Source organism: Cherax quadricarinatus, chromosome 40, assembly GCF_038502225.1.
Source record: "Cherax quadricarinatus isolate ZL_2023a chromosome 40, ASM3850222v1, whole genome shotgun sequence".
Classification (NCBI taxonomy): domain Eukaryota; kingdom Metazoa; phylum Arthropoda; class Malacostraca; order Decapoda; family Parastacidae; genus Cherax; species Cherax quadricarinatus.
In genome coordinates, this window is record NC_091331.1 from 3,546,067 (window position 1) to 3,571,066 (window position 25,000).

At 37.9% G+C, this 25,000-nt stretch overlaps 1 protein-coding gene across 7 annotated transcripts in view; it reads right to left on the bottom strand.

The window, feature by feature from the left end:
• Positions 1 to 25,000, bottom strand: part of LOC128687151 (probable 3',5'-cyclic phosphodiesterase pde-5) — a 172,969-nt gene that overhangs the window by 61,177 nt on the left and 86,792 nt on the right. For all 7 annotated transcript variants that reach the window (XM_070092632.1, XM_070092631.1, XM_070092633.1 and 4 more), the window contains 2 exons: positions 6,764 to 6,832; positions 626 to 784 (listed from right to left, as the gene is read on the bottom strand). In XM_070092632.1, the coding sequence (XP_069948733.1) occupies positions 626 to 784; positions 6,764 to 6,832 (228 nt within the window). The remainder of the gene's footprint in view (positions 1 to 625; positions 785 to 6,763; positions 6,833 to 25,000) is intronic.

The window sequence follows — 25,000 nt, forward strand, 5'->3', positions numbered from 1 at the left end:
AGTCAGGTGTAAATAACAACAACGAGGAACAACGAGGTCGAAAATGTGTAATTAGGTCAGGAATAAGAAGGTCAGTGCTAACGAGGCTAGGAGCAAGGTCAGGTATGATAAAGGCAAAAGAGACCACTGAGAAAGCTTTAAAGGAAACTTTTTCTTTAGAAAGGCCATGAAAAGACCTCAATCACTGCTGGAGGAAATGTTCTTTGTCAAGTCGAGAGAATTTTTATATGAATGTTTTCTTTTAACTTTTATTTTACCGAGGCTAATTAAAAAAGGGAATTTTTCTTCATTTGTTGTATCCTAGATTTGGCATGGAGAGAGAGAGAGAGAGAGAGAGAGAGAGAGAGAGAGAGAGAGAGAGAGAGAGAGAGAGAGAGAGAGAGAGAGAGAGAGAGACCATAGTATATAAAGAAGTGTGAGGATGCACAGGCTAGGAGCAAAACGCCATGGAAAATATACAGGAAATAAGAACGTAGAGAGGACATCGTATATACAGGATGTTTCAAAAAGATGGACCCGATCGTGATATATATACTGCTTTGAAATCGGGTCTGCCTATTAAAAGGCATAAGGCCCTCGCTCACAGACGGAGTTATTTTCTCACACTGAAACCAAAGATTCTCACCGTTTGTCCCGTTTTCAAGGCTCTTCTGCTTGTCCCGTTGAGTACGTCGGATCATCCATCGCTCTAGTGTCTCCAGCTCTACCTGTTCCATCAGCCAGGCCTCCAGGAACTCTGGGTGGGTCTTCAGGTACTGCCCCACCATCTCTCCTGTCACCTCCTCTGTCAAGAGATACCAGAGAGTACAGTTAGTTCTCGTCGTCAGGTACTGCCTTACCATCTATTCCGTTACTCCGTCTGTAAGTGGAATACCAGAGGGTTGTTAGACACTGTTCCACCACTTCCTATGTCACATCTGTCAGGGGGACACAAGACAGTATAATCAGTGCTAGAAAAGAGGCAGACGAAAAACGTAGGTGTGTATATAATATTGGAATTGAAGTTATTACTAAGGAAAATTGTTACTAAACAAGCTAGGATGTGAGGAAATAAATACATATGCAACACTTGGGTAACTACTTGAAGACGTTTCGCCAACCAGTAGTTTTTTTTTCAGTTCGGTACAGAAATACTAACACAGTAGAAGGTGAGATAATCGGTCCCCTTGCCTTGCAGAACTATATACAGAAAACACTGGAAGATGAGGAACTCAGTCCCTGCTGCCTGGAAGCTGGTGCTCAGTACATTAGCTGGAACTACGACACTAGCAGTAGGGAACCTGGTACATGACGGGGCAGAAGCAATGCTTCTGTAATGTACATTTTAAGTTATTCGGGTTTGTATGGTTTTTTAAGTATTAATTATTAATATTTATTGCTATGAATGTTACTGTAACAAGGGGATACCTTTCATTGTCTGACAGATGAGATAATATCTAGGCCCTCTGTTGTAATAGCCTATATTATTCCAATTTTTAATAACTATTTTAAAAACATTTTGGGTTTGACACTTTTGTAAAATAGAACCAAAGGTGTTGGTGCAGCCTTACAAGAATTATCTACATATCCAGGGAAGGAAGTGAACGAGGGTCTCCATACACACACAGACTAACATGTAAGCAGCTTATTATGCAATGACATTTTTGGGGGCCTTAGAATTCTGAGAACTCTATTTTCTGTGAGCCTCGGTAGTCTATACACTGTCATGTGTGTTAACTTGTAGGTTTTGGCAGTACTTTCCAGTGTGAACGCTGCCAATTTTAGCTACATTGTTGGTGTTGCTTCTGTGAGCAAAGCCCTCCAGTCCATGGTTCAAATACGTACTAGCTTTATACAGTGCCTTGTGTAGACTTTGTCTTAAATTAACTATATCTGCTGTGGAGAGAGAGAGAGAGAGAGAGAGAGAGAGAGAGAGAGTACTGATGATGCACATCATTTGAAATATATTAATGCACCTTGTGAGTTCTTCAATTATCTTCATAACTGCCAGTGTTCGAAGTTGATGTTCGAAGGCAAGAGGGATCCTAAGACCATCCTCGCCTGAGACAAGAATGACCTTCAAGATTCCTCGTCAGTGGGCATTTCCCAGAACTTGTAGAGAAGTGGTAGGGGGAAAACGAGCGTCAAATTCTTATTATGTTTCAGAACATGCAGCCTGATTGGTTAGACTGGAATGCGATTAGTGGACGGAAGATCGAGCCTATATATATATATATATATATATATATATATATATATATATATATATATATATATATATATATATATATATATATATATATATATATATATATATATTAGCTTTCCTAATATATATATATATATATATATATATATATATATATATATATATATATATATATATATATATATATATATATATATATATATATATATATATATATATATATATATGTATGTTGTGCCGAATATGTAAAACTGGTCAATTAGCAAGAACTCATTTAAAATTAAGTCCTTTCTAAAATTTTCTCTTATACGTTTAAAGATATATTATTTTCATTAACGTTAATGTAAAAAATTTTAATTTTGCTACAAAAGAATCTTAGAAAACTTACCTAACCTTATTATAACAAGAAAAAATTATTTTAGCCTAACCCAACTAAATATATTTTAGATTTGTTTACAATAATTTAATACTAAACAAACACAGTTAAATATATTTTTTTCGTTAGGTTCAGAATAATTTTGGCGAAATTATTGCATACACAAATTTTCGCTTGTCCTATATGGCAAGATGAGCGTTGCTATTTAAGCCAAGATCGCAAAATTCTGCCTATTCGGCACGACATATATATATATATATATATATATATATATATATATATATATATATATATATATATATATATATATATATATATATATATATGTATGTATATATACACATATATAATCTGCGGTGTCATCGTCGTGAGAGAGAGGTAAGGAGACTGATGTATTGTGAGTCCCCATGGTGACCGAGGGGAACACAGGTGAGTACCTCACTCACAAGGATTCACTCTCCTATCTTCCACGTATTACTCTCGTTTATTCACTGTTTTCCTCTTTATGTACGAGCTCATTTACACTCAGTCCTACGCTCTCTCTCTCTCTCTCTCTCTCTCTCTCTCTCTCTCTCTCTCTCTCTCTCTCTCTCTCTCTCTCTCTCTCTCTCTCTCTCTCTCTCTATCATACAAATTTGCATATACAGTATATATTTACGCAAAGAAATACATACACATACACAAAAGCCAGAAGCGATGACTCGACCCCTGCAACCACAATTAAGTGAGTAATACAATTAGGTGAGTACACACACACACACACACACACACACACACACACACACACACACACACACACACACACACACACACACACACACACACACACACACACACACACACACACACACACACACACACACACACACACACACACACACACACACACACACACACACACACACACACACACACACACACACAAGTCCGTCTGTCTGTTGCGTGTTGTGAAAATCCTGGTCAGGTCTTCCAGACAAAATAGTTTTGTCCGAAGCTGTTTGTAAACTATACGAATAACTTCCCACAGGATATATACACCGGGAGGTGTGTGTGTGTGTACTCACCTAGTTGTGGTTGCAGGGGTCGAGTCATAGCTCCTGGCCCCGCCTCTTCACTGGTCGCTACTGGGTCACTCTCCCTGAACCATGAGCTTTATCATACCTCTGCTTAAAGCTATGTGTGTGTGTGTGTGTGTGTGTGTGTGTGTGTGCGTGTGTGTGTGTGTGTGTGTGTGTGTCTTTGGGTATATTCGGTCAGCTTTCATAAAGTCCTCTATATAGTGCGATTTTTTTGTGAAGACAACTGCAAAAGTACATCCAAAATTGACTAGCACACTGAAAGGCCGTTATAATACGTACTAATGAATTTTTGATAAACTTCGCAAATTGCAGTTGCAAAAAAAAAAATTGTACCAAAAAGTGAGTTTTATATAATAAGTGACCGTATACTCAGAGCTTAACTTAATCCCTATTTGAGGGATTAAAGCTTTTTTGACTGCTGAGGATTAGGATATATGCAGTCTCAATGAGCCTCGTGTAGTCGATAGGCTTTTAAACCACTTAACCAACCAACTTGTCAGAAGGAGTAAAGAGCTAACATAAGCATTCCTGTGACATGCCTGCGACCTGTTTCCAGGGTACTCTCCTTCCCTACACTGCTTGAGGCCAAATCTTGTCGATTGCTAGATCAACCAGGCTGTCGTTGCTGCTGCCAGCGGCCCTGTTTCCAGGGTACTCTCCTTCCCTACACTGCCTGAGGCCAAATCTTGTCGATTGCTAGATCAACCAAGCTGTCGTTGCTGCTGCCAGCAGCCCTCAGACTTACCTATCCATCACAGCCTGGCTGATCCGTGGTGATCTACTTTCCTCTTGAAAACACTTCCTCAGGTGATGCAAAAATTCTGTGCAATATAAGAAGCAAAAATGGTTAAGTATCCCCTACCGGGATACCTGGACAGACTGAATAAGGAAGACAAGACAACATAATGATGTGAGGTAATGAGGGAAGATGATGAGATAAGGTAATGAGGTAAGGAAATGAGGCCACCAGGAGGGATAATGGGGGACAAAATGTAATAGGATTATCATATAGGGCACTGAAGGCATGAGGTACCGTAATGGGAGACATGGAATGTGACTAAAGGGAATTATGAAGGTATGGTAATAGCTATGGTAATGAGGTGGTCAGTAGTAATGGTGGCTCAATAGGTAAGGTAATAAAGATCAGTGAAAATAGGGGCTCATGGGGGATGGCAATAAAGCAAATGGAAATAGGCAACCATTAAACATGTTAATGGGTGCCGGTGGAAATACGAGATGAAACAGGCATGAAAATGGGGTAAGAATGATAAAGAGGAAATCAGGGGGGCATAAAAACAGGGGAAAATGAAAAAAAAGTAGTATGGGGGGAGGGAGACACACAAGAGTCGAACACTTTCAGTGATTACTTTGTCAGCCTTGCTGTCTCTATTCCTTGTTCCGTCCATTCACGTCGCGGAGTACCGTGAAAACACTTGAGGGTGTTGGTGTAGTAAGTAGATTGGTTTGGAGTGAGGAATGGACGGTGAGGGAGGTGTATGTGTGTATGGGTTTCGGGAGTCAATGCCCCCGCGGCCCGGTCTGAGACCAGGCCTCGTGGTGGATCAGGGTCTGATCAACCAGGATGTTACTGCTAGTCGAACGCAAGCTGACGTACGGACCACAGTCGGGAAGGGTGGTGATGGATGAGGAAGGGGTGTGGAAGGGGTGGGAAAGGCATGGGGAAGGGGTGTGGAAGGGATGGGGAAGGGAAAGTTAAAGAAAGGGAGAGTCTGACGGCCTAGAGACTAAGAATTATCTTGAGAATGTCTTCAAATCAATCACACAGTAAGAGGAAGAAGACAAAGACAAAGAAGAAGAAAGAGATCTCACGAAGAACGACAAAACAAGTCACGAAGAAAGACAAGAAATAAAACAGTCTATGAGAACTTGAACAGACTAGTCAAGGGAATCTCCACTGGAAAAAAAACATTATTTATATATATATATATATATATATATATATATATATATATTTATATATATATATATATATATATATATATATATATGTCGTGCCGAATATGTAAAACTGGTCAATTAGCAAGAACTCATTTAAAATTATGTCCTTTCTGAAATTTTCTCTTATATGTTTAAAGATATATCTTTTTCATTAATGTTGTTGTAAAAATTTATAATTTTGCACCAAAAGAATCTTAGAAAACTTACCTAACCTTATTATAACAAGAACAATTTATTTTAGCCTAACCCAACTAAATATATTTTAGATTTGTTTACAATAATTTAATACTAAACAAACACAGTGAAATATATTTTTTTCGTTAGGTTGAGAATGATTTTGGCGAAATTATTGCATACACAAATTTTCGCTTGTCCTATATGGCAAGATGAGCGTTGCTATTTAAGCCAAGATCGCAAGTTCTGCCTATTCGGCACGACATATATTTATATATATATATATATATATATATATATATATATATATATATATATATATATATATATATATATATATATATATATATATATATATATATATATATATATTCAGCACACGGAGTGCCACCAGCACTTAGAAATTAGAGAAAGAGATCAAAAGGAGAGAGTTTGAAGAGTAGGGAAAGAGTCGGTGCCGTATATAATGCTCCATAAGTGAGAGTCAGGGAGGACTGGAAAACAATATATCCTCTCACTCCAAGTTGCTGCCAGTCTGTTGTACTTTTGTCTTGTGGTACTCCAACAAATTTTACGCAGAGATATAGCCCTTAAAAAAGATTGATTATACGCTCGGGCACATGCACAGGAGAGACTTATCAATGTATATATAAATACGTACAGCACAACTCTCGAGTTATATATATATATATATATATATATATATATATATATATATATATATATATATATATATATATATATATATATATATATATATATAGGTGTGCGTGTGTAGTTTACGGCACTTGGTGGAATCACAGTTTACCTACCTGAGTCATAATCAAATCTCCGAAATTGATAATGTGCTTATTACTATACTTGACTGTACATTTTATCATCGATATACTCATTTCTCTGTGTATACACGGAGACACAATAATTTTCTTTGTATACGCAGGAAGAATATGAGGTGGAATAGCGTCCAGGGAGGTGGTGCATACTCACGGGTGGAGGAGAGGTCCAGCTGGTTCATGGTGGGGCGCCCGTTGAGGGTGAGAGTGGGAGCGCCTGCTCCTGTAAGGGACAAGAGAGTGTGCAACATTAGCAACACTGATATACAAATATCGAACAGATGGCTTGCATGGTTAGCGGGGTTTAAACCCTATCGACTGCACTAGGGTCATTAAGACAGCACAGTAACTTCTTCACCGCCAGACAACAAGATTACATTAATCCCTAAAATAGAGATTAATGTAATTTAGGGATTAATCCCTAAAATATGGATTAGTACCTAAAGTAGGGATTACAGCAAACTCTCCATATACAAACTCGGAGAAAAATACATCCCTGAGTGTATATTCCTCGTGTATATAAATATATTTGAGACACATTAAGATATTACATAAACATTTGACAGTGAGGGAAAACCTTATACTATTTTAATGGTTACTTTACTATACAAATTACATATATAGATGTGTTGGTAATAATAAAGGGAAGAAATAAATGTAATCTGATTCAGATGTATATTTAAAAACCTTGTTAAAACTAGTTAAAATAAGTTAAACAAACGAATTTTTAAAACTGTTGCTTAAATTGATTTAGTTCTAACCAAAAATGATGGAAGACCAAAAAAAAAAAAAGAAATATCTTACAAAATAATGACAAAACAGTGACCAGTAGATATGACTGTTAGACAGTTAGATGTGACTGTTAGATCGTTAGATATGACTGACTGTTAGACAGTTAGATGTGACTGTTAGATCGTTAGATATGACTGACTGTTAGACAGTTAGATATGACTGTTAGATAGTTAGATATGACTGTTAGACAGTTAAATGTGACTGTTAGACAGTTAGATATGACTGTTAGACAGTTAGATATGACTGTTAGACAGATATGACTGTTAGATAGTTAGATATGACTGTTAGACAGTTAAATGTGACTGTTAGACAGTTAGGTATGACTGTTAGACAGTTAGATATGACTGTTAGACAGTTAGATATGACTGTTAGATAGTTAGTTATGACTGTTAGACAGTTAGATATGACTGTTAGACAGTTAGATATGACTGTTAGATAGTTAGATATGACTGTTAGACAGTTAGATATGACTGTTAGACAGTTACATATGACTGTTAGACAGTTAGATATGACTGTTAGATAGTTAGAAATGACTGTTAGACAGTTAGATATGACTGTTAGACAGTTAGATATGACTGTTAGATAGTTAGATATGACTGTTAGACAGTTAGATATGACTGCTAGATAGTTAGATATGACTGTTAGACAGTTAGATATGACTGTTAGACAGTTATATATGACTGTTAGACAGTTAGATATAACTGTTAGACAGTTAGATGTGACTGTTAGATAGTTAAATGTGACTGTTAAATAGTTAGATATGACTGTTAGACAGTTAGATATGACTGTTAGACAGTTAGATATGACTGTTAGACAGTTAGATATGACTGTTATACAGTTATATATGACTGTTAGACAGTTAGATATGACTGTTAGACAGTTAGATGTGACTGTTAGATAGTTAGATATGACTGTTAGACAGTTAGATATGACTGTTAGACAGTTAGATATGACTGTTAGACAGATATGACTGTTAGATAGTTAGATATGACTGTTAGACAGTTAGATATGACTGTTAGACAGTTAGATATGACTGTTAGACAGTTAAATGTGACTGTTAGACAGTTAGATATGACTGTTAGACAGTTAGATATGACTGTTAGACAGTGCGTACAGCGAACTGCGGCAGTTTTGTTATTCAAATATATACAGATATATACAATGATTCCCAGGCTAAATGATCCAGCCTGAAGTGCGAGTGATCTAGAGGGTGAACCGCTGTTCCATGGTGTGATTTCCTTTAGCTGACTGACACGGCCTTGAAAGCCCGTAACAAATCCAAAATAAATTACCCAAATGCACCCATTGTCTACGTATGTGTATGTATGATTATGTGTGTGTGGGGGGGGGACATCTGGGTAAGTCATATTGGACCGGGTATCGCAACTAGGACAGGTGGTTTATTGACCCTTGTTAGAGCTGTGCGTGTACACAGACGCTCTCAGAGGTGTAAGTCTGGGCAACCACTACCAGTTTCAGACGTGATAGAGTCACGTCTTCCAGACTTGGTTAATGAAGCCTATTCAGTCTTACGGTATTCAACACCTTCCTCTTGAGCACAATTAACTACATCCACAACCCACGCAACATAGTAATTATTATTATTATTATTATTATTATTATTATTATTATTATTATTATTATTGTTAGTAGTAGTAGTAGTAGTAGTAGTAGTAGTAATAATAGTAGTAGTAGTAGTAGTAGTATTTATGGGGATGTGCTAAACCCGAGAGGGCCATTTAGCGTCTGTAGAATATCAGGCGTTTAACCAAAAGACAAAGAAGGCAGCTCCAGTTCCTTGGATCAGCATCAAATTCCCCTTAAAGATAATTCCCTATGAAGATAATCCTAAATATAGATAACATAGACGTAACTGCATATAGAGTGTTTTGAATTATTATTATTATTATTATTATTATTATTATTATTATTATTATTATTATTAATATTATTATTATTATTATTGTTATTATTTTTATTATTATTATTATTATTATTATTATTATTATTATTATTATTATTATTATTATTATTATTATTATCAAAAAAGAAGTTATGAACCCAAGAATAATTAAATAGAGGCAAAGATTTGGTGGTTTGGAAGGTAACGTCTCAGAAACACTGGCAGATGGCTGATGGAGTCTAGGCTGGGATATGACAGCAGCACGAGTGTGGTGAGCACCTCTTGGCAGGACCATCTGGCTCAGAGCACCAGCTGGATGAGAGGACGATCTGGCTTGGAGGATCATCTAACTCAGCGCACCATCTAGCTTAGAGGATCATCTGGCTGAGAGGGCCATCTGGCTCAGAGGGCCGGCTAGCTAAGAGTACCATCTGACAGAGAAAACCAGCTGGCTGAAAGGATCATCTTGCTAAGAAAGCCATCTGACTTAGGACCATCTATCAGAGAGGACCAGCTACCTGAAAGGAGCTGGCTGAGAGGACCAGCTTCCGAAACCCTGGTTGCAACATGAAGTTCCATTCATTAACTGAGAGGAGAAAAACAGGAACTGGCGAAGAGAAGGAGGAGGAGAGAGGGAGAAGAGTGAGAGGAGAGGGAGGGAGGGGCGGGGTAGTGGGTAGGAGAAGGGGAGGGGGAGAGAGAGAGAGAGAGAGAGAGAGAGAGAGAGAGAGAGAGAGAGAGAGAGAGAGAGAGAGAGAGAGAGAGAGAGAGAGAGAGATAGAGAGGGTGAGGGAGGGGAGGGAGAGTAAGGGTGAGGGAGATGGGCACGGTATTTCATTCTTCCACTCCATACACACATTAATATATATATATATATATATATATATATATATATATATATATATATATATATATATATATATATATATATATATATATATATATATATCTAGTAGGCTGGTAAACAGCAACCGCCCAGGGAGGTACTACCGTCTTGCCAAGTGAGTGTAAAACGGAAGCCTGTAATTGTTTTACATGATGGTAGGATTGCTGGTGTCCTTTTTTCTGTCTCATAAACATGCAAGATTACAGGTACGTCTTGCTACTTCTACTTACACTTAGGTCACACTACACATACATGTACAAGCATATATATACACACCTATCTGGGTTTTCTGCTATTTTCTTTCTAGTTCTTGTTCTTGTTTATTTCCTCTTATCTCCATGGGGAAGTGGAACAGAATTCTTCCTCCGTAAGCCATGCGTGTTGTAAGAGGCGACTAAAATGCCGGGAGCAAGGGGCTAGTAACCCCTTCTCCAGTATAAATTACTAATTTGAAAGAGAAACTTATGTTTTTCTTTTTGGGCCACCCTGCCTCGGTGGTATACAGCCGGTTTGTTGAAAGATATATGTATATATATATATATATATATATATATAGATATATATATATATATATATATATATATATATATATATATATATATATATATATATATATATTAGGTAGTAGGTCGGTAGACAGCAACCACCCAGGGAAGTACTACCGTCCTGCCAGATGACTGTGAAACAGAAACCTGTAACTGTTTTGCATGATGGTAGGATTGCTGGTTTCTTTTTCTGTCTCATAAACACGCTAGATAACAGGGATATCTTGCTACTCCTACTTACACTTTGGTCACACTTCACAGACACGCACATGCATATATATATACATACATCTAGGTTTTTCTCCTTTTTCTAAATAGCTCTTGTTCCTCTTTATTTCTTCTATTGTCCATGGGGAAGTGGAAAAGAATCTTTCCTCCGTAAGCCATGCGTGTCGTATGAGGCGACTAAAATGCCGGGAGCAATGGGCTAGTAACCCCTTCTCCTGTAGACATTTACTAAAAAAGAGAAGAAGAAAAACTTTATAAAACTGGGATGCTTAAATGTGCGTGGATGTAGTGCGGATGACAAGAAACAGATGATTGCTGATGTTATGAATGAAAAGAAGTTGGATGTCCTGGCCCTAAGCGAAACAAAGCTGAAGGGGGTAGGGGAGTTTCGGTGGGGGGAAATAAATGGGATTAAATCTGGAGTATCTGAGAGAGTTAGAGCAAAGGAAGGGGTAGCAGTAATGTTGAATGATCAGTTATGGAAGGAGAAAAGAGAATATGAATGTGTAAATTCAAGAATTATGTGAATTAAAGTAAAGGTTGGATGCGAGAAGTGGCTCACAATAAGCGGGTATGCACCTGGAGAAGAGAGGAATGCAGAGGAGAGAGAGAGATTTTGGGAGATGTTAGGTGAATGTATAGGAGCCTTTGAACCAAGTGAGAGAGTAATTGTGGTAGGGGACCTGAATGCTAAAGTAGGAGAAACTTTTAGAGAGGGTGTGGTAGGTAAGTTTGGGGTGCCAGGTGTAAATGATAATGGGAGCCCTTTGATTGAACTTTGTATAGAAAGGGGTTTAGTTATTGGTAATACATATTTTAAGAAAAAGAGGATAAATAAGTATACAAGATATGATGTAGGGCGAAATGACAAGTAGTTTTTTGGATTATGTATTGGTAGATAAAAGACTGTTGAGTAGACTTCAGGATGTACATGTTTATAGAGGGGCCACAGATATATCAGATCACTTTCTAGTTGTAGCTACACTGAGAGTGAAAGGTAGATGGGATACAAGGAGAATAGAAGCATCAGGAAAGAGAGAGGTGAAGGTTTATAAACTAAAAGAGGAGGCAGTTAGGGTAAGATATAAACAGCTATTGGAGGATAGATGGGCTAATGAGAGCATAGGCAATGGGGTCGAAGAGGTATGGGGTAGGTTTAGAAATGTAGTGTTAGAGTGTTCAGCAGAAGTTTGTGGTTACAGGAAAGTGGGTGCGGGAGGGAAGAGGAGCGATTGGTGGAATGATGATGTGAAGAGAGTAGTAAGGGAGAAAAAGTTAGCATATGAGAAGTTTTTACATAGCAGAAGTGATGCAAGGAGGGAAGAGTATATGGAGAAAAAGAGAGAGGTTAAGAGAGTGGTGAAGCAATGTAAAAAGAGAGCAAATGAGAGAGTGGGTGAGATGTTATCAACAAATTTTGTTGAAAATAAGAAAAAGTTTTGGAGTGAGATTAACAAGTTAAGAAAGCCTAGAGAACAAATGGATTTGTCAGTTAAAAATAGAAGAGGAGAGTTATTAAATGGAGAGTTAGAGGTATTGGGAAGATGGAGGGAATATTTTGAGGAATTGTTAAATATTGATGAAGATAGGGAAGCTGTGATTTCGTGTATAGGGCAAGGAGGAACAACATCTTGTAGGAGTGAGAAAGAGCCAGTTGTGAGTGTGGGGGAAGTTCGTGAGGCAGTAGGTAAAATGAAAGGGGGTAAGGCAGCCGGGATTGATGGGATAAAGATAGAAATGTTAAAAGCAGGTGGGGATATAGTTTTGGAGTGGTTGGTGCAATTATTTAATAAATGTATGGAAGAGGGTAAGGTACCTAGGGATTGGCAGAGAGCATGCATAGTTCCTTTGTATAAAGGCAAAGGGGATAAAAGAGAGTGCAAAAATTATAGGGGGATAAGTCTGTTGAGTATACATGGCAAAGTGTATGGTAGAGTTATTATTGAAAGAATTAAGAGTAAGACGGAGAATAGGATAGCAGATGAACAAGGAGGCTTTAGGAAAGGTAGGGGGTGTGTGGACCAGGTGTTTACAGTGAAACATATAAGTGAACAGTATTTAGATAAGGCTAAAGAGGTCTTTGTGGCATTTATGGATTTGGAAAAGGCGTATGACAGGGTGGATAGGGGGGCAATGTGGCAGATGTTGCAGGTGTATGGTGTAGGAGGTAGGTTATTGAAAGCAGTGAAGAGTTTTTACGAGGATAGTGAGGCTCAAGTTAGAGTATGTAGGAAAGAGGGAAATTATTTCCCAGTAAAAGTAGGCCTTAGACAAGGATGTGTGATGTCACCGTGGTTGTTTAATATATTTATAGATGGGGTTGTAAGAGAAGTAAATGCGAGGGTCTTGGCAAAAGGCGTGGAGTTAAAAGATAAAGAATCACACATAAAGTGGGAGTTGTCACAGTTGCTCTTTGCTGATGACACTGTGCTCTTGGGAGATTCTGAAGAGAAGTTGCAGAGATTGGTGGATGAATTTGGTAGGGTGTGCAAAAGAAGAAAATTGAAAGTGAATACAGGAAAGAGTAAGGGTATGAGGATAACAAAAAGATTAGGTGATGAAAGATTGGATATCAGATTGGAGGGAGAGAGTATGGAGGAGGTGAATGTATTCAGATATTTGGGAGTGGACGTGTCTGCGGATGGGTCTATGAAAGATGAGGTGAATCATAGAACTGATGAGGGGAAAAGGGTGAGTGGTGCACTTAGGAGTCTGTTGAGACAAAGAACTTTGTCCTTGGAGGCAAAGAGGGGAATGTATGAGAGTATAGTTTTACCAACGCTCTTATATGGGTGTGAAGCATGGGTGATGAATGTTGCAGCGAGGAGAAGGCTGGAGGCAGTGGAGATGTCATGTCTGAGAGCAATGTGTGGTGTGAATATAATGCAGAGAATTCGTAGTTTGGAAGTTAGGAGGAGGTGCGGGATTACCAAAACTGTTGTCCAGAGGGCTGAGGAAGGGTTGTTGAGGTGGTTCGGACATGTGGAGAGAATGGAGCGAAACAGAATAACTTCAAGAGTGTATCAGTCTGTAGTGGAAGGAAGGCGGGGTAGGGGTCGGCCTAGGAAAGGTTGGAGGGAGGGGGTAAAGGAGGTTTTGTGTGCGAGTGGCTTGGACTTCCAGCAGGCATGCGTGAGTGTGTTTGATAGGAGTGAATGGAGACAAATGGTTTTTAATACTTGACGTGCTGTTGGAGTGTGAGCAAAGTAATATTTATGAAGGGGTTCAGGGAAACCGGCAGGCCGGACTTGAGTCCTGGAGATGGGAAGTACAGTGCCTGCACTCTGAAGGAGGGGTGTTAATGTTGCAGTTTAAAAACTGTAGTGTAAAGCACCCTTCTGGCAAGACAGTGATGGAGTGAATGATGGTGAAAGTTTTTCTTTTTCGGGCCACCCTGCCTTGGTGGGAATCGGCCAGTGTGATAATATATATATATATATATATATATATATATATATATATATATATATATATATATATATATATATATATATATATATATATATATATATATATATATATATATACAGTACCAACACTCTTATATGGGTGTGAAGCTTGGGTTGTGAATGCAGCAGCGAGGAGGCAGTTGGAGGCAGTGGAGATGTCCTGTCTAAGGGCAATGTGTGGTGTAAATATTATGCAGACAATTCGGAGTGTGGAAATTAGGAGGTGTGGAGTTAATAAAAGTATTAGTCAGAGGGCTGATGAGGGGTTGTTGAGGTGGTTTGGTCATTTAGAGAGAATGGATCAAAGTAGAATGACATGGAAAGCATTTAAATCTGTAGGGGAAGGAAGTTGGGGTAGGGGTCGTCCTCAAAAAGGTTGGAAGGAAGGGGTAAGGGAGGTTTTGTAGGCACGGAGCTTGGACTTCCAGCAAGCGTGCATGAGCGTGTTCGATAGGAGTGAATGGAGACGAATGTTATTTGGGACCTGACGATCTGCTGGAGTTTGAACAGGGTAATATTTAGTGAAGGGATTCAGGGAAACCGGTTATTTTTATATAGCCGGACTTGAATCCTGGAAATGGGAAGTACAATGCCTGCACTCTAAAGGAGGGGTTCGGGATATTGACAGTTGTGCTCTGAGCACCTCTGCAAAAACAGTGATTATGTGTGAGTGAGATGAAATAGTTGAATGATGATGAAAGTATTTTCTTTTTGGGGATTTTCTTTCTTTTTGGGTCACCCTGCCTCGGTGGGAGACGGGAGACTTTTTAATATATATATATATATATATATATATATATATATATATATATATATATATATATATATATATATATATATATATATATATATATATATATATATATATATATATATATATATATATATATATATATACAGATTTATACTTGCGCCTGATATGTAATTAATAGCTGAATATTTTCCAGCTTCTCTGTCTTTCTGTCTGTCTGTCTGTCTCTCTCTCTCTCTCTCTCTCTCTCTCTCTCTCTCTCTCTCTCTCTCTCTCTCTCTCTCTCTCTCTCTCTCTCTCTCTCTCTCTCTCTCTCTCTCTCTCACTCTGATCACTGGGTCCAGGGACGAGGGAGAGTCTAGGTAATTGGCCTTTCCAGTTCCCTTCCGTTTCTTATTCTTTCTCTTCTCTTCATATGTTGCCTCTGACCTCTTCATTTCTCTCCGACTTGAAGAGCCCTGTCATGGTGGCACTTCTCGACGACCACGGGGAATCAAGGAGGGTGCCTTGATGCCGGTGAAGGGCTCCTGATCCAATGAACTGGATCTACCCCCTCCCCATTCATTGACCAAACCTATAAACTCACCAGGCGCTGTTTGACCCCTGATGATTTAGCACTCCCCATAATAATAATAATAATAATAATAATAATAATAATAATAATAATAATAATAATAATAGTAATAATAAAACAACAACAACAACAATAATAATAATAATATTAATAATAACAACAACTATTATAATAATAATAATAATAATAATAATAATAATAATAATAATAATAATAATTATTATTATTATTATTATTATTATTATTATTATTATTATTATTATTATTATTATTATTATTATTATTATAATTCAAGCATAATTGAAGTGGTTGGCTGAGGTAGCCAGTCTGACGCGACGAAAGATAACGCGAGGTAATTAAGCTCCCATGAAATGATCAAAGTAATTAAGATATACACTGATATGACATCACTAATGATCTCTGATGATATGCGAAGATCGCTGAAGGTCTGTGAAGATCTCTGAAGTTTCTACAGCTCTGCAAAGGTCTCTACAGGTCTGTGAAAATCTTCGAAATTCTCTACAGGTTTTTGAAAGCCTCTAGAGATCTGTGAAGTTATCTACTGTTCCCTGAAGATCTCTAAATAAAATACCCCTCAATGGGTCTTCATTTGAGAGAAATTTCTTGATTCAAGGACCTGGATCTGCTCTCCTTTTCTTCGGAGAGAACATAACTGTCTGCCAATCACACATAACCCCTGCCCCCAAGTCTCTGTATGGCTCCTACGGATATAGCGCTTACTCTGTAACCTATTTCGAAAGTTTTCTCTATTGCCACAGCCCGGCTTTTTGCCAGGCTCGTCTGCTACTTTCCTATCCAACCAGACTGACGCTGCTGGTGCCCCCAAGTAATCCACATACCCATCACAGCGTGATTGATCTGGCAATCAGGAGGAGATATTGAGCGAGTTTTCCCTTACAGACTACTGCACTTTTTTCGATATCTTGTAGAAAGCCGAATAATCTGGGCCCACGGATATTGATACAGTGTTCTCTTGTCGTGTACACGGCATCCCTGCTTTTCATTAAGTTTATTTTACATTTTCTCACACATATTTCCTCACACATATTTTGTTATGGTTTGGAACCAGGCCCTCTGGTATCTCCCACGTATTTAGTATCATGTATCTCTTTCTCTCCTCAGCTTCAGAGATTACATATTTAGGACTGTGAGGCATTCCTAGTAATTTAAATGCTTTAGTGGCTCTATCGTGTCCATAAATGTCCATTTGTTACAGGCCTGATATATTTCCTGCTTTGAACGGGGCCGTCAACACTGAGCAGTAGTTTAAGCGAGAGAGCGCAAGTGGTGTGCATTATCCACCCCGTCATTTTTCTAGGATTTTGAGACATTTGTCATAATATGGTCTTAAAAAGATGGGTCATCTGGTATTATTTCTTACATGTTTCTTTTGTTCTGTTTGGTGACCATATTGCAATTTTTGTAGTAGTAATAGTAATAATAGTATTAGTAGCAGTAGTAACAGCAGTAGTAGTAGGAGTAGGAATAGTAGCAGCGATGGTACTAATAGCAATGATAATATTAATAATAATAATAATAATCATCATCATCATCATAAAAATAATTGTTATAATAATAATAATAATAATAATAATAATAATAATAATCATAAAAATAATAATAATAATAATTGTTATAATAATAATAATAATAATAATAATAATAATAATAATAATAATAATAATAATATTTCTGTCTTTGGTTCACATTTCAATTGATTCAGAAGCCAATACTTCACCCTCTAGGGTAATTCCTACCCACTGGGGTAACTCCTTCCCACTGGGGTAAAACCTTCTCACTAGGGTAATTCCTTCCCACTGGGGTAAAACCTTCCCACTGGGGTAAAATCTTCCCACTGGGGTAATACCTTCCCACTGGGGTAATTCCTTTCCACTGGGGTAATTCTTTCCCACTGGGGTAAAACTTTCCCACTGGGGTAATATCTTCCCACTGGGGTAATTCCTTTCCACTGGGGTAATTCCTTTCCACTGGGGTAATTCCTTTCCACTGGGGTAAAACCTTCCCACTGGGGTAATACCTTCCCACTGGGGTAATACCTTCCCACTAGGGTAATACCTTACCACTGGGGTAATACCTTCCCACTGGGGTAATTCCTTTCCACTGGGGTAAAACCTTCCAACTGGGGTAATACCTTCCCACTGGGGTAATACCTTCCCACTTTGGTAATTCCTTCCCACTGGGGTAAAACCTTCTCACTAGGGTAATACCTTCCCACTGGGGTAATACCTTCCCACTAGGGTAATCCCTTCCCACTGGGGTAATACCTTCCACAGGGGTAAGACCTCTCCCAAATTACACAGCTCTAACTTAATTCTCAGTCACCTGGTGTCCCAGGACCAATATCCCCTCCTCCTAATCTTCTTCCGCCTCCTCCTCCTCCTCCTTCCTTCCCCTTACTCCTCTCTTTTCTCCTTCACCTCCTCTTCTCTTCCTCCGTCTTTCCCTGATCATCCCCTTCCCCTCCTCCTCCTCCCCCTCCCTCTCCTCCTCCTCCAGCATCCCAGTTACCATGGTGATTGTAGATTGTGATGGCTCCCTTCCTCCCACCCTTCCCTCATCCTTTACCCCCTTACCCTCCTCTTCCATAAGTGCTGGGTAGACTTGTCTTATGCATGTGCGCGTGCGCGAACGCTTACGTTCAAGTAAGAGAGAGAGAGAGAGAGAGAGAGAGTCAGAGAAATGAGGAAAATGGGAAATGGACGAATTAAATAGAGGAAGAAAAGGCTAGAAGTGAAATAGTATTCATATTAACATTAAATAAAGAGAAAAATGAAATGTCCTGAAAAATTTTACCCTTCAAAAAAAAAAAATTACCATTCAAAAAATATTACCTTTCAAAAATATTACCTTTAAAAAATATTACCTTTCAAAAATATTACCTTTCAAAAATATTACCTTCCAAAAAATATTACCTTTCAAGAAATATTACCTTTCATTAAATATTACCTTCCAAAAATATTACCTTTCAAAAATATTACCCTTCGAAAAATATTACCTTTCAATAAATATTACCTTCAATAAATATTACCTTTCAAAAAATATTACCTTTCAAAAAATATTACCTTTCAAAAAATATTACCTTTCAAAAAATATTACCCTTCAGAAAATATTACCTTTCAAAAAATATTACCTTTCAAAAAATATTACCTTTCAAAAAATATTACCTTTCAAAAAATATTACCCTTCAGAAAATATTACCTTTCAAAAAATTACCCTTTTAAAAATATTACCTTCCAAAAAACATTACCCTCCAAGAAATATTACCTTTCAAAAATATTACCTTTCAAAAATATTACCTTTCAAAAATATTACCTTTCAAAAATATTACCTTTCAAAAATATTACCTTTCAAAAATATTACCTTTCAAAAATATTACCTTTCAAAAATATTATCTTTCAAAAATATTACCTTTCAAAAATATTTCCTTTCAAAAATATTACCTTTCAAAAATATTACCTTTCAAAAATATTATCTTTCAAAAATATTACCTTTCAAAAATATTACCTTTCAAAAATATTACCTTTCAAAAATATTACCTTTCAAAAATATTACCTTTCAAAAATATTACCTTTCAAAAATATTACCTTTCAAAAATATTACCTTTCAAAAATATTACCTTTCAAAAATATTACCTTTCAAAAATATTACCTTTCAAAAATATTACCTTTCAAAAATATTACCTTTCAAAAATATTACCTTTCAAAAATATTACCTTTCAAAAATATTACCTTTCAAAAATATTACCTTTCAAAAATATTACCTTTCAAAAATATTACCTTTCAAAAATATTACCTTTCAAAAATATTACCTTTCAAAAATATTACCTTTCAAAAATATTACCTTTCAAAAATATTACCTTTCAAAAATATTACCTTTCAAAAATATTACCTTTCAAAAATATTACCTTTCAAAAATATTACCTTTCAAAAATATTACCTTTCAAAAATATTACCCTCCCAAGAAATTCACCGCAACATTTGGGGCGAAGGAAAAAAATCACTGATCGGCAGTGACAGACGGAACCTGAGAAAATCTAAATGTCCTCCAAGATCAAACTGCAGAATCCACACTGCTTAATGTGACCCCTTGATGCGACCCCTTGATGCGACCCCTTGATGTGACCCCTTGATGTGACCCTTTGATGTGACCCCTTGATGTGACCCCTTGATGTGACCCCTTGATGTGACCCCTTGATGTGACCCCTTGATGTGACCCCTTGATGTGACCCCTTGATGTGACCCCTTGATGTGACCCATTGATGTGACCCCTTGATGTGACCCCTTGATGTGACCCCTTGACGTGACCCCTTGATGTGACCCCTTGATGTGACCCCTTGATGTGACCCCTTGATGTGACCCCTTGATGTGACCCCTTGATGTGACCCCTTGATGTGACCCCTTGATGTGACCCCTTGATGTGACCCCTTGATGTGACCCCTTGATGTAAGGTGAGCACGGCGGGATATTAGAGGAGGCAGGTTAATAGAGGCATGATATTGGAGGCAGGTTATTAAAGGCATGATATTAGAGGCATGATAATAGAGGGAAGATACTAGAGGCATGATATTAGAGGCATGATAATAGAGGCAGGATATTAGAGGCAGGATATTAGAGGCATGATATTAGAGGCAGGATATTAGAGACATGATATTAGAGGCAGGATATTAGAGGCATGCTATTAGAGGCAGGATACTAGAGGCATGATATTATAGGCAGGATATTAGAGGCATGATATTAGAGGCAGGATACCAGACTCGTGATATTAGGGGCAGGATACTAGAGGCATGATATTAGAGGCAGGATATTAGAGGCATGATATTAGAGGCAGTATACTAGAGGCATGATATTAGAGGCAGGATATTAGAGACATGATATTAGAGGCAGGATACTAGAGGCATGATATTAGAGGCAGAATACTAGAGGCATGATATTAGAGGCAGGATACTAGAGGCAGGATATTTGAAGCATGATATTAGAGGCAAGATACTAGAGGAATGATACTAGAAGCAGGATACTAGAGGCATGATATTAGAGGCATGATGTTAGAGGCAGGATACTAGAGAAGGTACGACATTAGAGAAGGCATTAATATTAGGAGTCATCGTATTAGAAGAGGCATTAACAGGAGGAGAGGCATTAATATTAAAAAAAAAGGCATTAATATTAGAAGAGTTATTAACATGAGAGGCAGTAATATTATAAAAGGCATTAATATTAGAAGAGGCATTGATATCAGAAGAGGCATTATTATTAGAAGAGGCATTAATATTTGAAGAGGCATTAATATTAAAAAAAGGCACAATATTAGAAAAGGACTGCGAAAATAGTGTCAGCTTAAGGATTCCTTATGATCTTTATCAGCCAACGTAGGAGCTTGGAGTTGAAGGAGCTTCTTGCAAAGCTTTAGGAAGCTGAGAGGCATCTTGAAGGAGGTAATTCAATTAATTTACAAGCTTTTTATGCAAGTTACTCACTTGGCTTACAAGGTTTTTCCAGTTATTTTCTTGATTTACGAGCTTCTCGAGTTATTTATTTGAGTTACAAGCTTTATCAAGTCACTGGCTTGATTTACAAGCTTTACAAGTAACGTTACTTAAAAAAATTATAATCCACTTGTAAAGGTTTTCCATAGTGCCTTAAAGTGTTATAATCTGTTCCACTTTGTGGGTAACCACAAAGTGGTTAATATCGTGGAATGGGATGGATGGTTCCAATTTCCGCCATCAAAATCCCTTCACCAGTGTTTCCATCTACCAGAAATCATAGATGAGAGTGATTTCATATCTCCCTAATCCTCTGCAATCACTGTTCTTTACATATACCTGCCTGCCTTCCCCTCTCAGTGATGTTTATATGCCTTCCCCTTCAGTGATGTTCATATATATATACCTGCCTTCCCTTCTCAGTGATCCTCGTATATGCCTGCCTTCCCTCTCGGATGCTTATATGTGCCTGCCTTCCCTCTCAGTGATACACAGTCCACCTGCACAGTCCCACTTTACCCAAGAATTGGCTGGAGTGGGACTGAGACAGAGAATTCGTGATAAAAGGCTTTCTTTTGCTATGCTCGATTTTTCAACTTTCTAGGAACTCACGATTGTCTATTTCTTGTTCTTGTTTTAATATCAGAGAGAGAGAGAGAGAGAGAGAGAGAGAGAGAGAGAGAGAGAGAGAGAGAGAGAGAGAGACATAGAGAGAGAGAGGAGACAAAAAAGATTACCCTCGTTGCTCTAACGTGGCACAAGTCTACGGAGATGGCCCACCTTGAGTCAACTACATCACACAGGACACGATGTTGATCAAGACATTTCTTCTATGAGGGCCTTTATTTTTTCCTTTTTCCAATGCACACATATGTACACACCCTCATCGTAGATATACTGAATCGTGTCAAATATGTTTTTTTCAGGAACAGGAAGAGGCAAGGTGTACAACACCAAAAAATTCGCAGTTACACACACACACACGCACACACACACACACACACACACACACACACACACACACACACACACACACACACACACACACACACGCACACACACACACACATACACACACAGACACACACACATACACATACACACACACACACACACACATACATATATATATATATATATATATATATATATATATATATATATATATATATATATATATATATATATATATATATATATATATATATATTTGTATAAAGGCAAAGGGGATAAAAGAGAGTGCAAAAATTATAGGGGGATAAGTCTGTTGAGTGTACCTGGTAAAGTGTATGGTAGAGTTATTATTGAAAGAATTAAGAGTAAGACAGAGAACAGGATAGCAGATGAACAAGGAGGCTTTAGGAAAGGTAGGGGGTGTGTGGACCAGGTGTTTACAGTGAAACATATAAGTGAACAGTATTTAGATAAGGCTAAAGAGGTCTTTGTGGCATTTATGGATTTGGAAAAGGCGTATGACAGGGTGGATAGGGGGGCAATGTGGCAGATGTTGCAAGTGTATGGTGTAGGAGGTAGGTTACTGAAAGCAGTGAAGAGTTTTTACGAGGATAGTGAGGCTCAAGTTAGAGTATGTAGGAAAGAGGGAAATTATTTCCCAGTAAAAGTAGGCCTTAGACAAGGATGTGTGATGTCACCGTGGTTGTTTAATATATTCATAGATGGGGTTGTAAGAGAAGTAAATGCGAGGGTCTTGGCAAGAGGCGTGGAGTTAAAAGATAAAGAATCACACACAAAGTGGGAGTTGTCACAGCTGCTCTTTGCTGATGACACTGTGCTCTTGGGAGATTCTGAAGAGAAGCTGCAGAGATTGGTGGATGAATTTCGTAGGGTGTGCAAAAGAAGAAAATTAAAGGTGAATACAGGAAAGAGTAAGGTTATGAGGATAACAAAAAGATTAGGTGATGAAAGATTGAATATCAGATTGGAGGGAGAGAGTATGGAGGAGGTGAACGTATTCAGATATTTGGGAGTGGACGTGTCAGCGGATGGGTCTATGAAAGATGAGGTGAATCATAGAATTGATGAGGGAAAAAGAGTGAGTGGTGCACTTAGGAGTCTGTGGAGACAAAGAACTTTGTCCTTGGAGGCAAAGAGGGGAATGTATGAGAGTATAGTTTTACCAACGCTCTTATATGGGTGTGAAGCGTGGGTGATGAATGTTGCAGCGAGGAGAAGGCTGGAGGCAGTGGAGATGTCATGTCTGAGGGCAATGTGTGGTGTGAATATAATGCAGAGAATTCGTAGTTTGGAAGTTAGGAGGAGGTGCGGGATTACCAAAACTGTTGTCCAGAGGGCTGAGGAAGGGTTGTTGAGGTGGTTCGGACATGTGGAGAGAATGGAGCGAAACAGAATGACTTCAAGAGTGTATCAGTCTGTAGTGGAAGAAAGGCGGGGTAGGGGTCGGCCTAGGAAGGGTTGGAGGGAGGGGGTAAAGGAGGTTTTGTGTGCGAGGGGCTTGGACTTCCAGCAGGCATGCGTGAGTGTGTTTGATAGGAGTGAATGGAGACAAATGGTTTTTAATACTTGACGTGCTGTTGGAGTGTGAGCAAAGTAACATTTATGAAGGGGTTCAGGGAAACCGGCAGGCCGGACTTGAGTCCTGGAGATGGGAAGTACAGTGCCTGCACTCTGAAGGAGGGGTGTTAATGTTGCAGTTTAAAAACTGAAGTGTAAAGCACCCTTCTGGCAAGACAGTGATGGAGTGAATGATGGTGAAAGTTTTTCTTTTTCGGGCCACCCTGCCTTGGTGGGAATCGGCCAGTGTGATAATAAATAATAATAATAATAATAATAATAATATATATATATATATATATATATATATATATATATATATATATATATATATATATATATATATATATATATATATATATATATATATATATATATATATATAAGACAAAATACATTGACGAAACATTCACAAAAATATGATACAAAGTAAAACAACATAGGTAACTCAGAGCTATATCTCGAATACTTCGTCCAACTCCCCTGCAGTGGGCCGCGTGCCCATATATATATATATATATATATATATATATATATATATATATATATATATATATATATATATATATATATATATATATATATATATATATATATATTTATATATATATATATATGAAGGAAGACGATAATTAAGGTACAGTGTGTGCAGCGTAAGTAATTAAATAATGAAATAAGAAGCTTATTACTGGTGCTGAGAAAGCTCCTTTACAACAATACATGACGATATTTAGAGGTGCTGCATGTTGGTGTTAAAAAAAATCGTTTATAGGGCTGTGTGAAGACCTTATAGGTGCTGCACGGTGCCAGCTGCGACAAGCAGCTGAGTCACACAGACAGAATCAACGCTCAACACAAAACCCTACTCCAATAAGATTCCTCGTTAAACGACATCGTTTATATTGTGTCTGGCGGAGCGGGAAGGGCACACGATCCTTGTTTAATATAAGAAAGGATTCTCCAGGATATCTTCACCTTATTGCATATGAATGCAAAAAAAAATTGATCAAAGTCGTGAGAAGAAGAGGTTATTGCCACCCTGAGCAAAGGTGTTTCAGAATATCCTCCCTGGGAATACTCTGGATATTTTTATATAAACATTTCTAATAGTGGCGTCAAAGAGGTTCCTAAGGATTGTTATTAATATTATTATAGTATTAATGGGGGTGATGGGGGATAATGGTTAACTCGTAGGGGAAATACACTG